The 21,266-nt window shown below is 39.6% G+C and overlaps 1 protein-coding gene across 1 annotated transcript in view; it reads right to left on the bottom strand.

Annotated features, from left to right (window-relative positions):
• Positions 1–21,266, bottom strand: part of LOC128027348 (slit homolog 3 protein) — a 163,405-nt gene that overhangs the window by 127,415 nt on the left and 14,724 nt on the right. The window contains exon 4 of the mRNA XM_052614891.1: positions 19,061–19,132. Within this exon, the coding sequence (XP_052470851.1) occupies positions 19,061–19,132 (72 nt within the window). The remainder of the gene's footprint in view (positions 1–19,060; positions 19,133–21,266) is intronic.

The following is a 21,266-nucleotide window of genomic DNA, read 5'->3' as shown; positions in this document are numbered from 1 at the left end:
GTTTTTTAACCAAATAAATACATCCTTGGTGACTTAAAAATCATATTTTTTACTTGTACTTTATATATATATATATATATATATATATATATATATATATATATATATATATATATATATATATAAACACACACAATCAAGATGACTACCACAGGAACTGACTTTTGTCATACGGTACAGTATGTATGAATATTATACATGTACGTGTTTATTCATCTAAATGAGCTGTGTGTGTGTGTGTCCGGTTGACAGTGTCTCTCTGCCAGGGCTCGTGTTTGTGTTTAGATGCATATGGAGCTTGCAGGACTAAGTGAGCATTACGAGGCCAGCCGAGGAGTCCAGCGATGGACCACAGGCTTGCGTGCCCTCTCCAAACCCTTCCATTTAGCCCTGCAAAGAGCTGTGATTACTGCAAGAGAGGGGGAGCAGAAATGAGCCAAAGGAGGATGTGCTGGCAAACACAGACAGTTGTTTAAAGCCTGAGAGGGAAGCCCAGACTGCAGCGGGTTAACTAACCCTCTCTATGTGGGCCAGTGGAGCAGCCGGCACATGTACACACACTCGCATACATGTTCTCTGAGATTAAATGAATGAAGGCCATGTCGTTTTTGTAATACAGTACCAAAACCTACTCCAGTTCTGGCAATGAATTGCGATTCAATCCATTTCACATGCAAAAGTTCACACAAGCAGAGCCAAACAAGGACAGACAGTGGTGTCTCAGTGGTAAACATGCAGCGTTTTCGTCTGGAGCTTCCAGACAGAGGACTTTGTCTCTCTTCAAAGCCACAAGGCTCCATATATCAGCGGCTAGAGCTTGCTGGGCTGTCAGCCACCCTGAAGCCCACATGCTGATTGTGAAATGGGGAGGAGAGAGGCAGGCCTCCTACCAAGCCTTGTTTAGCGCCTCAGGTCTTTGTCCTTCTCTGGACCGCCGCCACCTCATGCCCTCGGAGGCCAAAAAACAAAACAAGACTCTGTTCTTCTTGCTTAATAACAAAACAAAGACACAATCAATATAGGATTCGGCTCTTTAAAAGGCAGACTGGCTATTCTGGCGGACATGCATTTGTGAAAACAAGTTGCGGCACTTAAAGTGAGCAATGAAGTCAGCTTTTGGCGACAATGGAGCATCAGATTAATCGTTGTACTCCACAAGGAAATCTGCCAGGAGGAATCAAATAGGTTTGCTTTTCATTTGGCTAAACGTCTTTTCATACAAAGTCACACACTTGGCCCACAAGTTCTGTTTTTGGAAAACATTGAGATATCATTTTATACAAGTTGTTCAATATGTCAAAGTGGCATCAGGTAAGAGGAATTTCCAAATCTGTCTACATGAATCCTCCCAGATTGCGTTTGTGATTTGAAAGGTGTAATTGGAGGACAATAATGTCACTTGTTAAAGAAAGGTACAAAGCTGGCGAGAGGACCGGAGGAATGCCCTTCAACGGCAATAACTCACGGCTTAGAGTCGAGTAAATTGGTTACCAGACGCTGGTGTTGGGTACGGTTCAGCTTTAAGCCACTGCCTCAGAGCGAGGGGAGTACGGCTCAAAGGTTAACTCTATTATTGCAGGTTTCTGAACTGGAAAAAAATGGGAATTGGAGTTTTGATTGGAAACAAATGTCAAGGGAGATGGGCTTGGCGAGGAATAGGTTGGGTTCTCTTGCAACCAGAGACTGAAAGAAATGTGATCGTGTCTTTGTTAGACACACCTCTGTGAGGTGTTTTTTGGGAAATTAACTTATTAAATCAATAAGCATATACAATATTAACAGTCATCCTCTGAAATGCACTGAGCCTTAGAATACAGCAGTGGTTCCTTGCACAAACACCCACAGGTAGCCTCTTTTTCTACTTAACGCTTACAGACAAATGTCTCCACAGGTCACGTCAGGCAGAGAGCTTGATGGGCTCCTATTTTACTTCCTGTCAAATCCCCCTCTGCCCATGCTTGACCTTGCTCCTAAAACAGCACTCAAGCCTTTCCGCATTGCTGACCCGCAGGACCCTCACTCTTCTAAAAATCCACCTCCTCGGACTGTTCAAAAACTCTTGTTGTTACTAGTAAAAGATCTTTGAGAGGTAAAGGAGACTCAGAGCTTGTCACTTGGTTCTCAATTTCCCGGGACCCCCTTGGCTTTCAGCGCTGCCAGCTTGTCGGCCAGTGTGGTGGAACGGTCACGCTTCCAGCAAGAGAGGAAGAGAGGTTTTGTCATCCCTGTGTTGAGTAACATACCCAGAGCAGGGTTCAGTATCTCTCCGGCGCTTAACACACCACATACTGTACATTATTGTGTGGTGTGTATTCTCTGAGGCAGAACCACTGTGATTTGCAGTGTCTAACCGAGTAGTCTAATTCATTAGTGGATGACTTAAGGTGCTGTACCATTTACTCTTGTTTGGCAAATTTTCGTAGACAAAATCCTATTTTTAAGTTGGAATGAATGCGATTGGGATTTTGCACAAGCAAAGATTTCCTAACGCAGATTTTGCAAAGTTAGCTATGTGGATTTGCTGTGCTGACCAATAGAAATCTGCACGGTTTGAAATTGATCTTTGTGTGAGCTGTGCTTCACACATTTCTGCACTATTGAGAATTGACAATGACCTTTTTTTGCCTACAAAAACTCATAATTTGACTATACCTTTATGGAATGAGTTGGATCTTTTTAGTGAAGTTAGAAACCAGTGTGATGTGATTACTGAATATGTTTTTTTATTGAATAAATATAAGCATTATAACAATTTCTGATTTGCTTACCAACAACTGATCTCAACATTTGGCAACAGACTGCTGAAGGATTTGTCATTGCTTTTACCAAATATTTCTTCCTAAAGTACTAAAAGAATTGTTAATGGAATAATTAAAGAGCTGAAATGGATTCTGAATCAGAATCATTCAATTATTTATGATTTCCATGCCTTTAGAAATCCAGAAACATACGCAGCTCCTATCAGGATGTGTGCTGTAGTAGTAATTGAATTTTGAGGTGCAAGGTGCTAACTGTGATGTGATCATAGCTAATCGTTATTCACACGTAGTGCTCCAGAGCAGCTTAAGAGTGAGGGACTCATATTGCTAAAGTCTGGAGCGAGTTTCCTTCCTGGCAGTCTCTTTGGAGTGTGTATTATTACTCTCACATTTGTGTGACATTAAACACTGCTGGTCTGCTGAGAATAAACCACAGTACCTGCCAAGCGGCACGAGGACACACTAAGAGTGCATTGATCTTTGCGGTAAAATTCTCACATTAGAGAGTTTTGGTGTAAAAAGGCGTTCACGAATCAAGCATGGCATGAAGAACGAGCTGTCAGTAAGTTTCAAAACAGATCAGTGTATTTTGTGTCTCTCATTAAATGAATAAATAATAAATAAACAAAATTAGCATTGCAGCAGCTGGGGCCGCACGATGCTTATAGTCTGTAGCAACTGTCTCGACAACAAACTGCAAGTTGTGATTTGGATAATTAGGTTTCCAGGGTAATCGGCCTTTCTGATTATAGGATTTATTTATAACCAAATGCAATTCCTTCCTTTACAACCTCACTCTGCTAGTGTGGAGTGTATTTTTTGCTCTCCAAAGTCTCATTTGCATTTTTTTTTCATTTAAAAAAATGCTTATGATATATATATAACCATATATGTACATTTAATGCATAATGTATAACCCTAATAACATAATGTATAACCCTTTGTGATAATGCTTATGCTTATTATGATCTTGCTTATTACACAGAAAAAAAAGAAGGAAAAAAAAATATATATATATATATATATATAAACTGTGGAACAACTTAGGCTGGATTGCTTGTTTTAGCTGTTTTTCCAGTCTAAGGCTCGTTCTACAGTGGTCTTGTACATTTTTCAGCTGTTTTTTTAGCCAAACCAGCTAAACACCAACTTTCCCAGACTGGGAGACCATCTTAAAACAGCGGAGTCTGGATTAAGAAGGTCTTTTTAGCCAGGAAAATAGACTGTGAATGGGGACACTAAACCAGAATGACTATTTACAATAGGAACAACAGTACATTGGTTAATTATAATTTAGCAGGCGTTATGAAAAATACTTGACCAGAGAATGTTGTGATTGACCAGTTAAAATCAAGTATTCCGGAGAGACGTTTAACAGTTAAGCAGATCACCGAAAATATAATTTTAAGCCATTTTTCAGTGTAACAAAAGAAGCAGATGTACTTTTTCTAGTCTGTCTGGAAGACAGGAATTGGATTACCCTTTCATGAATGTATGTGCGCTGTGAGGAAGGGTGGAAGTGTTGTCAGGGCTCCAGTTCAGTGACCTTGGGCCAGGAGCGAGTGTAACCAGGTGAGGGCCTGGCGGGGCCCAGCCAGGCGGCTCAGTTTTCACTCAGCAAATTTCATTAATACGGGCTCCCCAAAGAGCCTTTCATCTCCACAGTCAAAAGCTCTTCCGGACTGAGTGGACTCATTTATTGAGAAACGGGGCTGTGCTACTTAAGGATGTTTTCGGTTATTACTGGAACCCAGAGCATTTTTCGAGTGATTAATGTGTGTGTGTTAATGTGGGAGTGAGTGACTACATCAGAGAGTATAATTCTCGGAAATAAGTACTTATAACTGAAGTCGGTCTATCTAAGCTAATGCGCTCTGAAAGGGAGAAATTGTTCCCGCTCTGATGGGATTGTGTTTAAGTGCTATGATGTGCAATGTGTCTTGTGCAAGGGGACAATGTGGGTCAGGAAACTCTCAAGGCTAATTGAAGGCAATGAGGCCTTGTGGCCTGAAACGAGGGCTGCCAATTTAAAAACACTACGTTACAGAGCTAACGCTAACATGCAGAAAGCATGCACGCCAATCAAACAGCCAAGCACTTTATCTCATTATCAGGAGACCTTCTGGGACAAATATGTAAAGTAGTCCCTTCAAAGCTGTGAAAACATTGAATGTAACAATAACATGGCCTGAGTATTAAATAATTCAAACATATGTCAGAATAACAGATAAATAAATAAATATTTGGTCTAGATGTCAAAGTCACTTAAATATAAAAACGTACTGTAACAAACCTGTATGACTTTTTTCTTCCATCGAATAATTTTTGAGGAATATCTTTGATTTTTAATAAAAATGAAAGTGTATGATGATTCGGACTGTCAAGAAGTACTGCACATAACTTGCTTACACTTCAGGTTTATTGTAAGATACCAGAAGCTAGATTTGGTTGAGAAATAGAACAAATTATAGTAATTATTTTGAGACAAACCTTTGGTTCGCAACTGACTCAACAGTCCAGTCGTAGCAGTTTTAGTCTGTTCTTCACATAAATGTTATCAGAAGGATTCAGAAGATTTGTATGAACCACACTGAAGACCCTTTTATAGTGTCTTGTCCTTTTTGAAGCATGAAAGCTTCAGTCCCTATTCATTGTAATTTAATCAACAAGACTGACCAATAAGATTTTTCTAAATTTCCCCTTTTGTATTCCACTTAGGATTTAAAGTCATATAAGGTCAAAAACATCATTTTGGGTGAAATAATCTTCTAAAGCAGAGCTTGTTCCCAAGTTATTTTATAGATGTTAAAGATGGTAAAGAATGCCACTCAATGAACCTTCTTGGAGTCGCCAATGGAATGTTACAGCAAATCAACACACACGTGAATCGTCATAAAACAAGGCGACAGTTTTGCCACCAGAGCCAATGTCAAGCATTCTGCAATGTTTTCTTAGCAACCGTGTTTGGGCATCCTAGAGCCAAGGGAGGTTCTTAAGGGACAGAGTTCGGTGTGACTGATTTATAGTGATGAAATATCCTCTTGAGATTTATGAAACTGTTTTTGTTTTTGTTCTAGCCAATGGTTTTGTCAGAGTGCGCTGGGGGTAATTACACGAGGGTTGTTAAAGAACATAATGTCTGTGCAAATTAACACAATTTACCAGAAATAGACTTGGGAACTAAAAATGATTGATTTGAATATATGTTCCAAATTATCTGAATGAAAAATCTAAACCCTGTCTCTAAATGTCATTTAATCACCAAAGACACTGACAGAGTAATGATTCTGTATGAACCACAATAGTCTTCCAAGACCGGGCTCCCCATTCCAGACCTGCCCACAGAATTAAAGCAGCTTTGGGGGGTTGGCGTGTTAGGATTAAAGTCCTCATTCCAGGAATTTTGGTGTTAATGAATTTCACAATTAAAATCAGAGAGCCTTTGCTCAGTGAGGGTCACAGTCCCAGGCTTTGCACCATGTAATTTGACTTGTTTATCCCGAGGACGCCTGGCAGCTGCCCATAGTGGCTTCCACTGCAGTGAGTCAACGGAGAGGGATGCCTTCTTCCTTTGTGACATCACAACGCCACATTCCACTCTCCCCCTCCTCATTTTGGCCTCTATTATTCCCGTATGCAGCTCCACAGTGGAGGTGGCTGGCAATGGGATATATACAAGTGTGGCTTTGGCAACCCTAAACCAGTCCTGTATGTGACGTCCCCTAAAGAATCCAGCCCAAAAGTAAACAGGAATTAAATAATCCAGCATCTGCCACTTTGCCTGGCTGCCATAACTCTCTCCCATCACATGAAAAAGTGGGTCGGTCTGGAAGCGAATCAGACGCACGTGCATTAGCGGCCTCTCAGGCGCCTTGATTAGACTTCGTTTAAAGAGCGTTATAGGTGGAACTTGGGGGAATCTTGGGGGTTAATTGTCGGGGGTCAAAAGAAATGGCGAAGACTTTACCAGCCATGCATCACGATAAGAGTCTCGGAGTACAGTACATCCCCAAATGGCTCACGGCGTGCACTAATCACCCGCAATTATGAAGCCTTACAGAAACAAATGCATGAAGCCTAATGAGACATTGAGATTTGTTTCTGTACAGATAGAAGAGGTCGGCTCAACCACATGAAGAAAAACACTTTGCCGGTCAGGGTCAGTGGTGATTAGTGAGCCTGCGGCCTAGACATGCACCCTCTCCATGGACCATTAAAGCCACATGGACTGTGCTCTCCAGACTCCTTACATTTCTGAGAGGTCTTCACACATGCACACACACATTCACCAACATGACAGTGCCCAGACACCTTTCATAAAACAGTATGACCATATGAGGGAGTGACGCGTTAGCACCTTGTGCACGGCAGCTTTCAGGCCTACAAAATGACCTTTAATCAATCTCACATGTTTTTAAATGTGAAGCGCTGATGCATCGCTTGGAAAAAATGGGAGAAATGCTAAGTATGCTATCTGAGGTCATCATGTATGCATCAGATGACTGCAAATCCCTCACGTCAAGTCCATCCCTGGCTAATGCTCTTGGATAGAGAAGTCATGACACAAATGATAGGAAGGACAACCTTTCAACAGAGCAGGCCGTGTAAACTTCCCCAATGTCTTCTCAGCCAACAGCTAATTAACATGAGGACACCCCTAATAAAAGCCTGACAGATGTACTCCTGAGGGAGGGGAGGGAGATAAGATCGCCGTGGCTGTAATGTGTGACATATACTACATATACACTTTTGTTTTGATTGCCCACATTCTTCCATGTGCATTTAATGAGAAATTCAATTATATTATTAAAATTGATTACAGATATAGACTATTGATGACAGATATAGACTATAATTAAAAAAATTGGGGTCAGTAAATTTGTTAAAAAAAGTATTTTATGATAAACAAGGCTGCAATTATTTGATCCAAAATTCAGTAAAACATTAATACTGTGAAATTTTAAAAAGCAATTTATTCCTGTGATCAAAACTGTATTTTCAGCATCATTACTCCAGTCTTCAGTGTCACGTGATCCTTCAGAAATCATTCTAATATGCTGATTTCCTGCTCAAGAAACATCTCTTATTATTATCATTTATTTTTTATCAATGTTAAAAACTGTTGTTCTGCTTAATATTTTTTAGGAAAACCGTGTTTAAAAAATTTCAGTGTTATTTGTGAATATAAAGGTCAAAAGAACAGCACTTATTTTAAATAGAAATCTTATGTTAAAATGTTAAAGTCTTTACATTTTTTTTTTACCAATTTAATCCATAATTTAAAAAGTATTAAAAATACCTTAATGAACTTAAAAGTGATTTCCTGATTTATTTCAGATCTTTTAAGAATTTGCTGCTGAATTTCTCATTACCATAACATTTCAAGCTTAAAATTTGGACTATAAAATATATAATAATAATAATAATAATAATAATAATAATAATAAAAATGGGTGGGTGGGCGAGGGAGGGAAACAGAATTTTCAATTCTTATATATATTTTTTTTATACAATGCATAAATTATTTAAATATTAAATCCCTCTCTCAGTTGACCTTCAGTATAAGTCACATGATGACAGCTCATCTAATCACCCAGACTCCTCAAAACACACACACACACACACACATGCACACACGCACACACGCACACACACACACACACACACACACACACAAGTGTCAAATCTGTGGCAGAGTGATCACAGCCAGATTCTTTTCAGCAGAACGAAAAATACTTCTTTGGTTTATAACATTGAAACACTGTCATTAAGATTCTGGGAATTAGGGATCTCAGTTTTCACTTCGCATTACCCCTTCTTACCCCTCCAAGATTAATAGGTGCAAGTAAATATTTATTTATTTTTTTTTTTCTGAAATTGAGAAAACAGATAGAGGGGAATTAATATGGTGGTGTGTGACCAAGTCAAACAAGACATATGTTGTTCTGGAATCATTTCCCTTTGGTTACCCCATAATACCCCTCGCCCCAGCACACCCTTTGGGTGCAAAAGAATCGTCCACAACTTCCATTTTAACGTGTGTTTGTGTTTTTCCCATTTAAGATGAAGCCAGTTTTTGCTCTTTGTAAATAAGACATATAGTTTATTGGACGTGGCGCTGGCGCTGATCACATTGTGTCATGTTTCACATTCATCTCTTCCTCCAGCTCCTTGAGGAAACCACTGTCATGTTTTCACAATGCTGCACACTTTCACAAACGTCTTTGTAAGAAACACAATCCTTTTTTCCCTTTCAAGCGTCTGCAGTGGGAAAAGGCTACTTCAGCGCAGCCTCTATTTATTTTCATTTAGTTTGTGTGTTTCTTGTTCAGGTTGTTTGTATATCACTCCGAGCCACTGTTGATAAAGATTCCCAAAGCTAATAGTGACCCAGGCTTTTCCGACTCTGTTATTTTCATCGCCGTTTCTGTGACACATGGCATAATGATCTACGTCTGATTACAGACCCTCTTGGGGCACGTGGCTGTCACCCCATAATGCGTCTTGCATTGTTTGTGCGCCAAAGTGTGTAGGAAGGCAGTGAATCACATTCAACCCTCCAGAGTCTTGATCATAGGAAGAAAAACACTTGTTTTGTTTTTGTAGGCAACATCTGCAGTGTGCTGAAGGTCACTAGAGAAGGCTGGGCGGACCGCTCATTCTCCCACATGCCTTTGGTGTTACTTCATAGTAATAATTTGATTATTCAAATGATATAGTTGTGGAAAAAGTGCTATCCACCACCAGAGTTTTTGTCTTTTGACAAAAGCATCCTTTAAATTTAGACATTTCATCACAATATATTCGATTTTACTTTGATTAAGATGGCAATAAAACTTTAGACAACATTTTATTTGAAAATGAAATCAAATATTCAGTCATTCTATATATTTATTGTAAGCATACAAATACCAAAAAGCGTTTAATCATAAATGGCTAATGGGAAAAACATAAATACACAAGAGAAAGGGACAGTGCACCCAAAAATACTGTTGACAGTAGCCATTAACTTCAATAGTATGGAAAAAACTGTCAACTGTTTTGTTCTCTAAACATTCTCCAAAAAATACAATATTTTGTGTTCAAAAGCAGAAAGAAACGTATGTAGGTTTGGGACAACTTGAGGGTGAGTATATAATGACAATGTTCATTTTTGTGGGAACTATCTCTTTAAAGAAGAGGTTCAGGTGATTTCTTTTTAAGAAATCACCCTTCCTCAACCTTATCGTCATAAATCATGTTTTTGTTTAGGATCAGAAATAAAAAAAAACACTCTCTTAATTAACATTTTTGTGAGTAAACATGTCGTCAGATCTTTAGGATTTTCGCGACAGATGTCCCCACAAAAATTTTGCAACTGGCCTTGCCAATTTACAACAATTTCTTGGTTTAATAGTGAATGAATTTCCACATTTTATCAATGGTTAGTTAGTAGGTAATGTTTTAATTTTCCACCCTCCTCACTTTATAATCTATTCTCATGATACAGTCTAAGATCATAAGTGGTGACACGATTCAACACAGATGCACCCTGGACTTCCCCTCCATGCTGCTTTTTTTTCATAAACAAGTACCTGTCCAGAAAAGAGTAAACATTACAGCTCATCTCATACGCACACATTGAAAAGCATCATCCGAACCCATTCCAGAAACAAGATAATGCAAACCGCACTTACAAACACATACACACGCCAATCTAAGATAAACTCTATCTGGGGCCCAGTTAATGTTGGCGTGCCGAGTTAAACGGAGCCAACAGAGAAAAAGAACGGGGAACGAAATTACAGTGTAACAATTTATCTGAGCATATTTCCCAGATTTGATGTCCAAAGACTGTATTGCAGAGTTCCCATGCATGTTGTATAGATAGCAATGAGGCATGCATACTCAGCTAGCGGCTTGTCTAAGTGTGCGTTTTTTTGGTGTGTAATGACCAAGCGCCCTGTGTTTGAGTTCAGCCAAACACCTCCTTGCAATGCGGTGGCCAGAATGACTAACGGAGGTTTGAATATCTGAACTCGCTTTGTGGAGTCGCACAGGAAGATAAAAGAGAAAAACAACAACGAGGAAACTGAGGGGAAGCGTCTGTTTTCACTTAGGTCCTCCGCGTGCCACAAACCTTCCCATTGTTGCCTGAAGGAGGCTGGCTGCGAGCATGGCCTCGGATCATAAAAAGAAACCGTAATTAGCTAAGTGACAATTGAGTCCATAATAAATAAAGGGCAGCCTGGAAGTGAACCCGAGCTGTTAGCTTTCTTTCGCTCTCATAAACTGACCAGAGCTTTTTGTTTAGTGTGCCGTTCTCACTGTAAACTGGCCCTGGAGCATGTGTGTGTGTGTGCCCACGTGTGTTTGTGGGCTGGCAAGCCAGACGTTCATTTCTGGATGGCCGGGTCAATGACTAACTTGCCCTAAATTGCCTATTCTCCCATCTCAGTTGCTACTGGCACATGCTGACTCTGCCGCTTTGTGCCATCTCAGGCATGTCAAAAAAAAGCCTGACATTTGACCAGAGCTTTTTCGTTGGGATTTCAAACATCTTGACATCAACAAGACAAGTGCTTCTATGCGAGAGCCAAGCACAGAAGCTAGACTTGACTTGCTGTTGATTCAGATGTTGTAAACACAGCAACGCGGCACAAAAGTGCTGGCCTGTCAGAATGCTTTCCTGGTCTTTTGTGAAGGGCAAACAGCACTGCTGCCAGTGGGAGGAATCCAGGCAGGATGAGCTCCGCTGCTCTAATGGGGCTTTGTTTGTTGTTTTACTCACCCTGGTTTTTCCAAGATGCACGCTTCTGTACGAAAACATTCCTCGGATTCGTTTTGTACTTTGTTCGCACTTGCAAAAACAAACGGCACGGTTAATACTTCCAGTAACAAGGGTATCAAGATGGGTTCAACAGTTTAACAACCCAGAGGAAACTCTAAACCTAAATAAAACCGTGAAATCTAATGTATACAATTACTCTAATGCCTCGAAATGCACTGAGATGCACAATATCTAGCAAAAAAATGAGTGATTTCAAAGTTAGGTTTAATCCCGTTCAATCTTGTCTTTACTCAAGAACACGATCACCATGATATAAAATGAATATGAAACTTTTATCTTTTATCAGCAAGGATGCATTAAAGTGGTCCACAGAGATATTTAAATTCATTTGCATTGTTACAACATAATTCTATTTCAAATAAATGCTTCTCTTTGAACTTTTATTCATCAAAGCATCCTGAAACAAATGGATCTGTTTACACAAAAGCATGAAGCAGAACAACTGTGCTCAACATTAATAATAATAATCAGAAACCAACTGCTCCCCGGACACAAACCCGATTCAAATATATATATATTGTTTGTTTACTTTGTTCAATTTTTTTTTTTTTTTTACAAGTATACACACATGCTGACCCAATCACACAAATCATGTTGCTCTTTGACCCTGGGCTTTTAACATTAGTGATCTTTACCAAACAGATATAATCTACATAGTGAAAATGTGCTGGTTTGTGTCTGGGAATGGGACTCTAGTGATGATAGGGCGGCAGCTCTCTAATTTTTCAAACTCAGGAAGAGGCTGAAGGTTCATTTGGAGGCTGTGCTGCTAAAGAAGGAAACTCAGAGTGCGTGGTCACTGCAGTGCATTCGTTCTTGCTCTTTCAAACATGTGCAAGCAGTTCTGCCCATTTAAATCCAATTACCGTCTCACCCGGTCGTCATGGGAACCACCTGTGATAAACACCCCAGTACATAATGGCCCCAAACTATTTCCCAAATTATAGGCGCCCTCAATCAACGCAACGAATTAGGCCTTTTTCCCTCTCTCTGCTTCTGTAATGAAGGATAGAATCCAGAGTCCAGATCATTGTAAAGACTTGAATGACGTACCAATGCACGTTTTGCTAAATTGTTAGCAATGTTAGCAATTACAGGTGATGTAAACTAAAATGCAGTTCGAGTATTTGAACAGAATTTCTTCCTTTGCCATAAAAAACCTTTAAAGCAGCATGCAATAGAACTATGGCTGGCAACTATTAGCTTTTAAAGTCGACATGATAAAATTTAAATTAAACAAGATGAGATGGCTTAACCTATGAAACATTAAAAGATCAGGAACAGGAAAATGTATTAAAAACTAAACAGTGATTTCATGTTGACTTTAATTAATCTCCAAGCATTTCAGATGTTAGCGCTTTAAATCAATCATCACACAAATTTCCCTGCTGGTTTCAACAGCCTTGTAAGACATTTTATGAACATCATTTCCACAGGAAATCATGTCATCAATAACGAAATAATAATAATTAATCCTGCCTCTAGCTAAACTGATTAATAGACTCATGATGATTCCAAGTCAGATGAACTTAGATTAGCAAATGCGAAGAAGTCAGAAAATCTTTAAACATTAATGCAGTGCAAAACCACTTTCTCTGACGCCGAATAGATTTATCTTATCATGCTTAATATTGAAAACATCTGGTACTGCTATTACGACACAGCACAGACTGTTAGGTTCATTTTTAACAATCAGGCTTTACTAAAACAAAATAAATCAATAGTTTATTCTTCATTACAGATTGACCCAAGATTCTCTCTGGTGGGTCCGTGGATGCGTGCATGAGAGACATCATAGCAGAATCATTGCAGTCCAACAGTCACAGCAGTGCAGCTTTAGGAACACTGGGTGGCTCTGTGGGCCCCACAGCATGCAGGAGATTTATTAACACTACAGACCTACCCCATCTCCCCATAAATACAGCAAACAGTGTTCCCACAGGCCACCATTTCTCAGAGTCAACCTGTCATCCAGATCCACCTGATCTGTGTCTGAATGAGGCACAAACAGTGTCAAGGGAGTGGATATGATTCCATAACATGCTGTGAAAAAGGAAATTGCATAACGAGGCAATAAGTCAACAGCCTTCAGTGAAAATCCAATGAATTTTTCACCTCTCGGATTCAGAAACCTGACCATACGGTAAACCATGAATGCACAATTGCAGACATACTGCACTGCACCATCACAGGTTTGACTTTTACAAACTGCAGAGGAAACTAAAAAAAATTATTTCAGCATAACCTCATGCCAATGATGTGTAAAGCAGGCCTTAAGCGTATCTAAATTTACTAACTTAACGTTCCACCTATCGTGCATATTTTCCTTTATTTGGGTGCTAAATTGCTTACATGTGTAATGGGATATTTCGGTCCACACAACATACATAAAAACCTCTTGTCCAGTAAAATATATAGCCAGCATTTAGATTGTGCCTACAGCTGCAAACTACACATTGTGGTGTAGGAGAGAATTTGGCTGCTGACTGAACTGGAACATCTGCATGCAGAAGAAATTCATTCTCACATATTTCAATAGTTCAAAAAACGTTTACTCACTGGTAGCAATTTATACGCAGTTATGTATGTGATCTAAAATTGTGTGCTTCCATTGAACAGTTGCATGTCAGCAAAGGGGAAGAACATTTTGAGCTGAACTTAAATGCAAACATATTTACAACAATCCTGATGAAAATAAACAACTTAAACCAGCCTAAACTAGTTGCCTGGTCTGGGAGAACTGCTTAAATCTCTCTCTCTCTCTCTCTCTCTCTCTCTCTCTCTCTCTCTGAATTGTATATTCAAAGATCTTTACCGACCCTCTAACTGTTTATTTCACACTTTCCATACTTGGCATTCTCTCTGCTCTGTAGCAGCTTGACAAAACAGTGCTACTGTATGCAACTCTTTCAATTCCTTCACCAAAATGGTATAAACAGGTTTATTTATTCATTCCTTCGGTCAGCAGAAACAGAAAGTGCTGTGTGGGCAGTGACTCGGGCAAATGTCCGTTTTGGTTCCTGTCTGACCCACATGTACTTGGTTTCCTCGAGTCTGACAGGGTTACGAAGCTACCGGCAAATGCCAATGCCTCCATCTAAGAACAGCACAGCAGGTCATTAACATTTCTCTGGTAGGAGAATATTAGCTTCCTCTGACTGATCTGTCTTTGGGGGTAAAAGCGCACCCATTTCCCACTACCAGATCCAAAACTGTGAATTTCAAAGTCCCTTAGTGTAAATCAGTCAGCTCACAACCCTGCGAAGCCAGTATACAATTCAAGAAAAAAATATATATTACGTCGTTGAGCTGTATATAGTTGGCTTTCTGTCAGGACTCCAACATCTTTGTAGCTTGTATTTATCTAAATATGCCTTTGGAGTAAATCACAAAGCTGTCTAAGCTTTTTGAAACCGGCTGAGCGCAGCCCTATTTTGGAAGACATTTGGCTGGATTCAAAGAGGGTTCATTTCTCTGAAAACAATCAGTAGGCCACTTGAGCCAGAGCTCTATGGTTTATGTGCTTGGGGCATGTTGAATTATTAGCCAGTTATTGTGGGTAGACAAACACTGCATCACTTTACACAGCCATATAATGAGAGAGTTACAAGTATTATCCCTTATGACTTGATAATCACCATTTATACGGCAACAGAGCAACAACTGCTTGTTTTTATTATAGCTTTACAGGACCCAAATATTTCAAGGAGTAGTTCGCCCAAAAATGAAAATTCTGTCAGCATTTACACACCCTCATGTCAGTCCCAGACAGTGATTATAATGAAAGAAAATTAGGACTGGGACTGTCAAGTTCCAAAATAATAAAAAAAGCACTGTAAAACTCTTCATATGAATCATGCACTATATTCCCAGTCTTCTGAAGACATACAACAGTTATGTGAAGGAATAGACTAGAAATCCACCCTAGCTCTCTACGAGAGAGGTAATGATTTGCGAACATTTAATGAAGATCTTTTAAAATAATCAGTTCCAGTTCACAAACCCGAATCATTTGGTCAGTGAGTTTGAATTGAATTTGTCAACAGGTTAGTTCTGGGTCTCAGCAATTAACAACCCACTGGATTGAAAGACTTTTTAGTGAATATCCATTTAACTTTCAATTGTTTTTTTCATACAAAGCTGACTTTAGCAGAGTTTGAACAATTGGGACTTTTATGTTATGAATGCTCTTGTCCACCTTCTTTATTAAAGCATGACCAGCATATTCTTCTTAATTATTCCTTTTGTGATCAACAAAACAAAGAAAATTGCACAGGTTTGGAATGACATTCCAAGGAGAAGCTGGGTTAATAAGCCATTAACCAATCTCTTAACTGCGGCATATGAAGTTATTACAAGACTTTAAATGCAAAGTACACTCGGTAAAAACAGCAATCGATTTGAAACACGCTATGGAGAGCACATTAAGGGAACCAATGAGCTAAATGGCTTCAGAGAGTCTGCAGATTACTGGAGTCATGTTTGAGATCCAGGCTGGAGCTGAGAGATGGTTTGTGTTTGCAAGGTTGTGAGGGCCAGACCCCCCCTCCCATCTGTTGAGCTGAACTCCACCGCTTCGGGCCAACAGGAGCGGGGCAGAGCATGAGGGGAGGAAACTTAATGTGTGGGAGAGCGATTTGTTTCTGTTAAATAAAAGAAAACAACCATTTAGAAGGAAAATAAACTTGTCATGGAAAGAACGAGAGAAACAAAAGACGTCCTTTGTGACGCAAAAACTATGGCAAACAAACACGTGCACCCAGAGGGAAGGAAAAACTCCAACCTCCGCACCCAAATCAGGCAAACTCGAGATTCAATCAATCGCCGCTGTTTGGTGGTCATTTCATGCCGACTAACTGCTCGCCTCTGCTGGAATAATTGCACCCGGAAGATTAAAGAGGGAAAGTTTCAAATTGGCTGAGGGGAAGGGGACATAAGACAGGATGATGCGTTCTGCTTTCCTATTCCCTTTAATGCACCAATCACATGCAACCTGAGCTTGGGGTAATGGCAGGGAGTGGCTGGGTCTCATGAGTATCACTGACCGAAATATCCTACATTACCAGTGCAGGGGCCCATCTCCGAACAGGAACTGAATTTAATATAGGGGCTCATTTAGCTGCACCGTTAATAAATAGGAGCAGGCATGTTCAAGACTGCTTTCCAATTCGACATTCGCTTTTCATTATTCGGTTTCACCGGCTAGACAGAAATATCTAGACTTCTAAGAACAGGGCAAGGGTGGAAGAACTTCTAGAAGCCTGACCAATCCCTCGGATAAATCTTTCGCATTGAGTATGAGGCGCATTTCTGAGCCCACACAGTGAAATCTGTAACTGTAACCACAGTCTTTCCAGGCTGCAGAGAGTGCTGACCACAAATGGACTCCGGCAGTCGTTACCGCACACGTCTCTGCAGGGCTTTTCCCCTATGACCCACAGACCTGTCTTTCTCAGTCTCCATCGCCCAAAGGCCACCATCCTCTCTCTTTCCTTCATTATTCATCTGCTCGCATTTCATCCTCGGTCTTACTTAGCATTAAAACATGCTATTTACCTTTCCCTGACCCCTGTCAGCATTTCCAGTTCTGCTGGCCATGGATGGCCCCAGCCTAACTCCGCCTAACCCTTTGCTTTCCCCAGCTGGCCGGGCTTGAGGTTTTTAATGGGAAGGTTATGGGTGAGGCAGTTCATATCGCACTAACGTCAACGAGCGTTACAAACCCTGACAAGGCAAGGTTACAAACCCTGCCATAAACTGCTCCCACCCTGGACAGTCTTCATTAGGCGTACACCAGTTTACATTTAGAAAATGTTCAAATGAAATGGAACAAATAAACTCTACTTTAAATTTGCTGTTGGAAAATACATAAATATCAGTGTTTTTGTGAAATGGAGTATAAGTGCAAATAGCCCACCTTTACACTATCTCCACCCTCCAATATCTGGTTGGCATAGACAACATTACAAAAGACAACAATTGTACAAAAGGCTCAATAGCATATCTTTTGACGCGATCAACCCGAGTTCGAATCCGCCTTTATAAGTCCCAATATAAAGTAGCATCCATTTAAAATATGATACATACAATTATGAGGTGCAAATATCAGCCATTTTTTGCAGTAAATATAAACAGCATCTACTATTTACATTAACTGCAAAACAATGCTGCTATATTTACATATAAGAGTAAATAGAATCTATCACTAATTGGACTATTTTTTCTATTGATAATAAAATATGCTATTATCGGTTAGTGTAAATAGCATCTAAAGTGGGTAGTGCGTTCATGAAATTAGGGATGCAAAATCACAGTCTACATTATAACAGCCAGTTATTGAACAGTTTCACTTTTAGCATTTGTTAATTAAGAGTTTTTAGCATTAATTTTTTTTTTTTTTAGACAATTTGTTATTTTAGTATCATAATACTAAAACAGGGCCAGCTGTGGCCTAATGGTTAGAGAGTAGTTACCAAAATGTTGCCGGTTCGAGTTTCGGTGCTGTGTTCACTTCTCACTGCTGTATGTGTGCACTTGGATGAGTTAAATGCAGAGCACCAATTCCGAGTATGGGTTACCATACTTGGCAAATGTCATGACTTTCACTTTTATTATCAAACTATTTTAGAAAATAATGATCACTTTATCAGTATCGGTTATCGGTATTGGCTTAGAAATTAAACTGTCAATTCTAGTCCATATAATGCCATTAATATAAAGCTAAAAATACATGTTCTATGAGTTTCTGGCTGTAAAATCAATTTGCAGTCCTGTGTCATACTGTACTGTACATTAGTGCAAAGCAATAGTAGTAACTTGTGAGTGATGTGCAAAGACACTCTAGACATGTCTAGTTATCTTTCAAACCAGGGAAACTCTTATATACAAATCTTCAAATGCCAGTATCTGGGCTAGTCAATCCAATCTCTGTTGCTTCATGGAAACGTTTCAAAAACACTTAATGGTGAACTTAATGGTGCTCTAGGGTGACTCCTGTTTCACAATCGGCTTCAAATAAACACTTGTAAAGCTTAACCTTTGCTCTGGCACAGGCCTGACCTGATCACGCTAGTTATACTGACTATTGTAAATCCATAAATGAAGTATCCCGCAACTGCTAAGCCCAAAAATGTCCCTGATTCAAAGCAGAGTAGGAAAATATTCAGAATAAGAATGTCGTTTATCCAAGGAAAATATTCCCTCCAGCACACCTTCTCCTCTCCATCAATAGAGGTCATGTCACATTAAGTTTGGACCGGATTCCCAGTCCTTCTAAAAGAATCACATCTGGATAGGCTAAAGGAATAACACAGAGAACATCTCTGCATTGACAACATCCTTTAAACAGCCTTTGGGAAAGTCAAATATTTTAGCAAGATCCTTTCCAGTAGAATGATCAAAATTAAAACAATGTGATTTTTGTGCCGCAAGCTTTTCCAGGCACCGATTTCAAAGGGAAGCGATGACTTACAGGCGGCCCAACTTGGGTGTGGATTGGAACAGCAGCTCTGGCAGGACCTGCAGCCGGTTCCGGTTCAGGCGGCTGTGAGGAAGAGAGGACAAGAAAAGGGCAAGAGTTAGTGTGGTCCAGACATCTAGAGTCAGGAGTGAAGAAACACAATATATGCAGAGTATAGATCAGTGGGTATGCAATTGGGTAGTTAGAATATCCGAGGCAGAAAGAGTGAGTGAAAACAAGGGAAACAAAGATGGAAAGGTTGTTTGGCCTGCACGGCGACATGCAAGCATCTGAATACCTAGATAGAAGAGACAAGAAGTCAAACACAAATGACATATGGACAGACAAATCCATCTTTCTGATTAAAAAAACAACTCGAGTCAATGTTGTTATCAGGATCAGCAGGAGCATGACTGGCCAATAGCTACATCCTGAGGTCAGGAGTCACAGATGTGCAGGGGATGATGGGAAATAAATGTACTTCCTCTGAAGATGGCCTAGGTTATCTCCAGCATTGCTCTTTTAAGGCTATTATCACTCACATGAGCCTGGCCAGACTGACTGTGAGCTTTGGTAGGATGACCCTTATCACGGGAGTATGGGTTTTTGATGCAGGGTCACAGAGCAAACCAAAGGTATGTGGAGGAGGAACATCACTAGCGTTTTGTTTTGAGGATCTACAATAGATGCTTTTCCACTGTCGGGCCAGTGTGAGCCAGGGCTTCAAACAGGCCGGGCAGGGCTAATAGCCTCGGACTTGAAGCACCAAGGCCAAAATAGCGCCGATGACAGATAAAATATGTTACTAAATGAATACACGATTGTGATAGAAAATAAGAAGCTGACGTCCGATTTATTCAAGCGGTCACATTTACCATGTTTACTATAGTAATGTTAATGCCTAGCGTGCAGTCTTTTGCATCGCTTATAAATATTTCTGCCCTGTATGGTGATTATAATCCACATCGGATCAAGTTATCTCAAACACTCGCCGCTGACTGAAAGTGAGTTTTGAGCTCGACTTAATTTAAAAAGTTTTTAATGCTGGTGTTATAGCTGTTAGCTTTCTGAAATCCGCGGCGCCAATGCTCTCCAGACGTGAAGAAACTCCGCCTCTTTGCATAACCACTCCTCTAGCCCCAGCTGGCCCGCTTTGACCCAAGGTTTTCGTTGGGACAAAAAAAAAGGGCCATTGGCCCCGAGGCAAGCCCCAGAAGTGACAGTGGAAACGCGAGTAGCCCTGCATGCACTTGCATGCCCGCTTTTGGCCCGACAGTGGAAACGCGGCTACTTTTTGTAACTCTTGAAGTAAAGAGTTGCTTTTCTCTTGCTACAGCCTCAACTTCATACCTGAGCCTGCTTAGCAACTTCTTGTAATATCAATAACAACATAAATGAATCCTGTATAAGACCTTAGTCAGACAGTGCCATATTTAATTTTTGACAAGAATTAAAACAAAGCTAAAGTGTGATGGATATAAATGACGTGCGTTCAATGGAATGTACTTCTGTTTAATAACATACAGACTGCTCAACGGATGAATCTTCCTTCTGAAAAAGACCTTTAGTAGACAAAAACTGCATGAAACATTGGTGAATTAAAATTACATGATCTATCCCTCATGGCCTTGTAAATTTAAATCATCCTATTTAAATTCAACGACATCTAACCAGGTCTACTGTGCTATATGAATATGTGGGTCAGTGCCTAGAATTGTATAAATTATTTTAAAATACATTAGAACCACCCGAAAAAAAATTATAAACAAAAGGACTTTAACACCAGTTCTAAAAGGTTTTTCTTTTTCTTTGTTTACACTGAAAACTGTGATGGCTGCTGAAAGCACATCTATCATGTATGCTGTAAAAATAATTTTATGTAATTTAAGAAAATGTAAATTAATATTTATATATATATATATATATATATATATATATATATATATATATATATATATATATATATATATATATATATTATATATATATATTCAATGTATATATAGTTCTAAAAAACTCAACACATGTTTTAAATTTGATTTTTAAAATATTTATTTCTTTATCGTAGACACCCTTATTTGTCACTGACCTTGAGTTCAGATGCTTTGATGTCAGGGTTTAAAGGATCAAGAGAAGGACTTGCCTCAAATTTGACTCTTGTAGAACCTCTTGTTTATAATCTATTTTTAACCACCATGTAAATCACAATGTGTAGCAT

Source organism: Carassius gibelio, chromosome A14, assembly GCF_023724105.1.
Source record: "Carassius gibelio isolate Cgi1373 ecotype wild population from Czech Republic chromosome A14, carGib1.2-hapl.c, whole genome shotgun sequence".
Taxonomy (NCBI): Eukaryota; Metazoa; Chordata; class Actinopteri; order Cypriniformes; family Cyprinidae; genus Carassius; species Carassius gibelio.
This window is presented reverse-complemented; position numbering and strand designations above follow the sequence as displayed.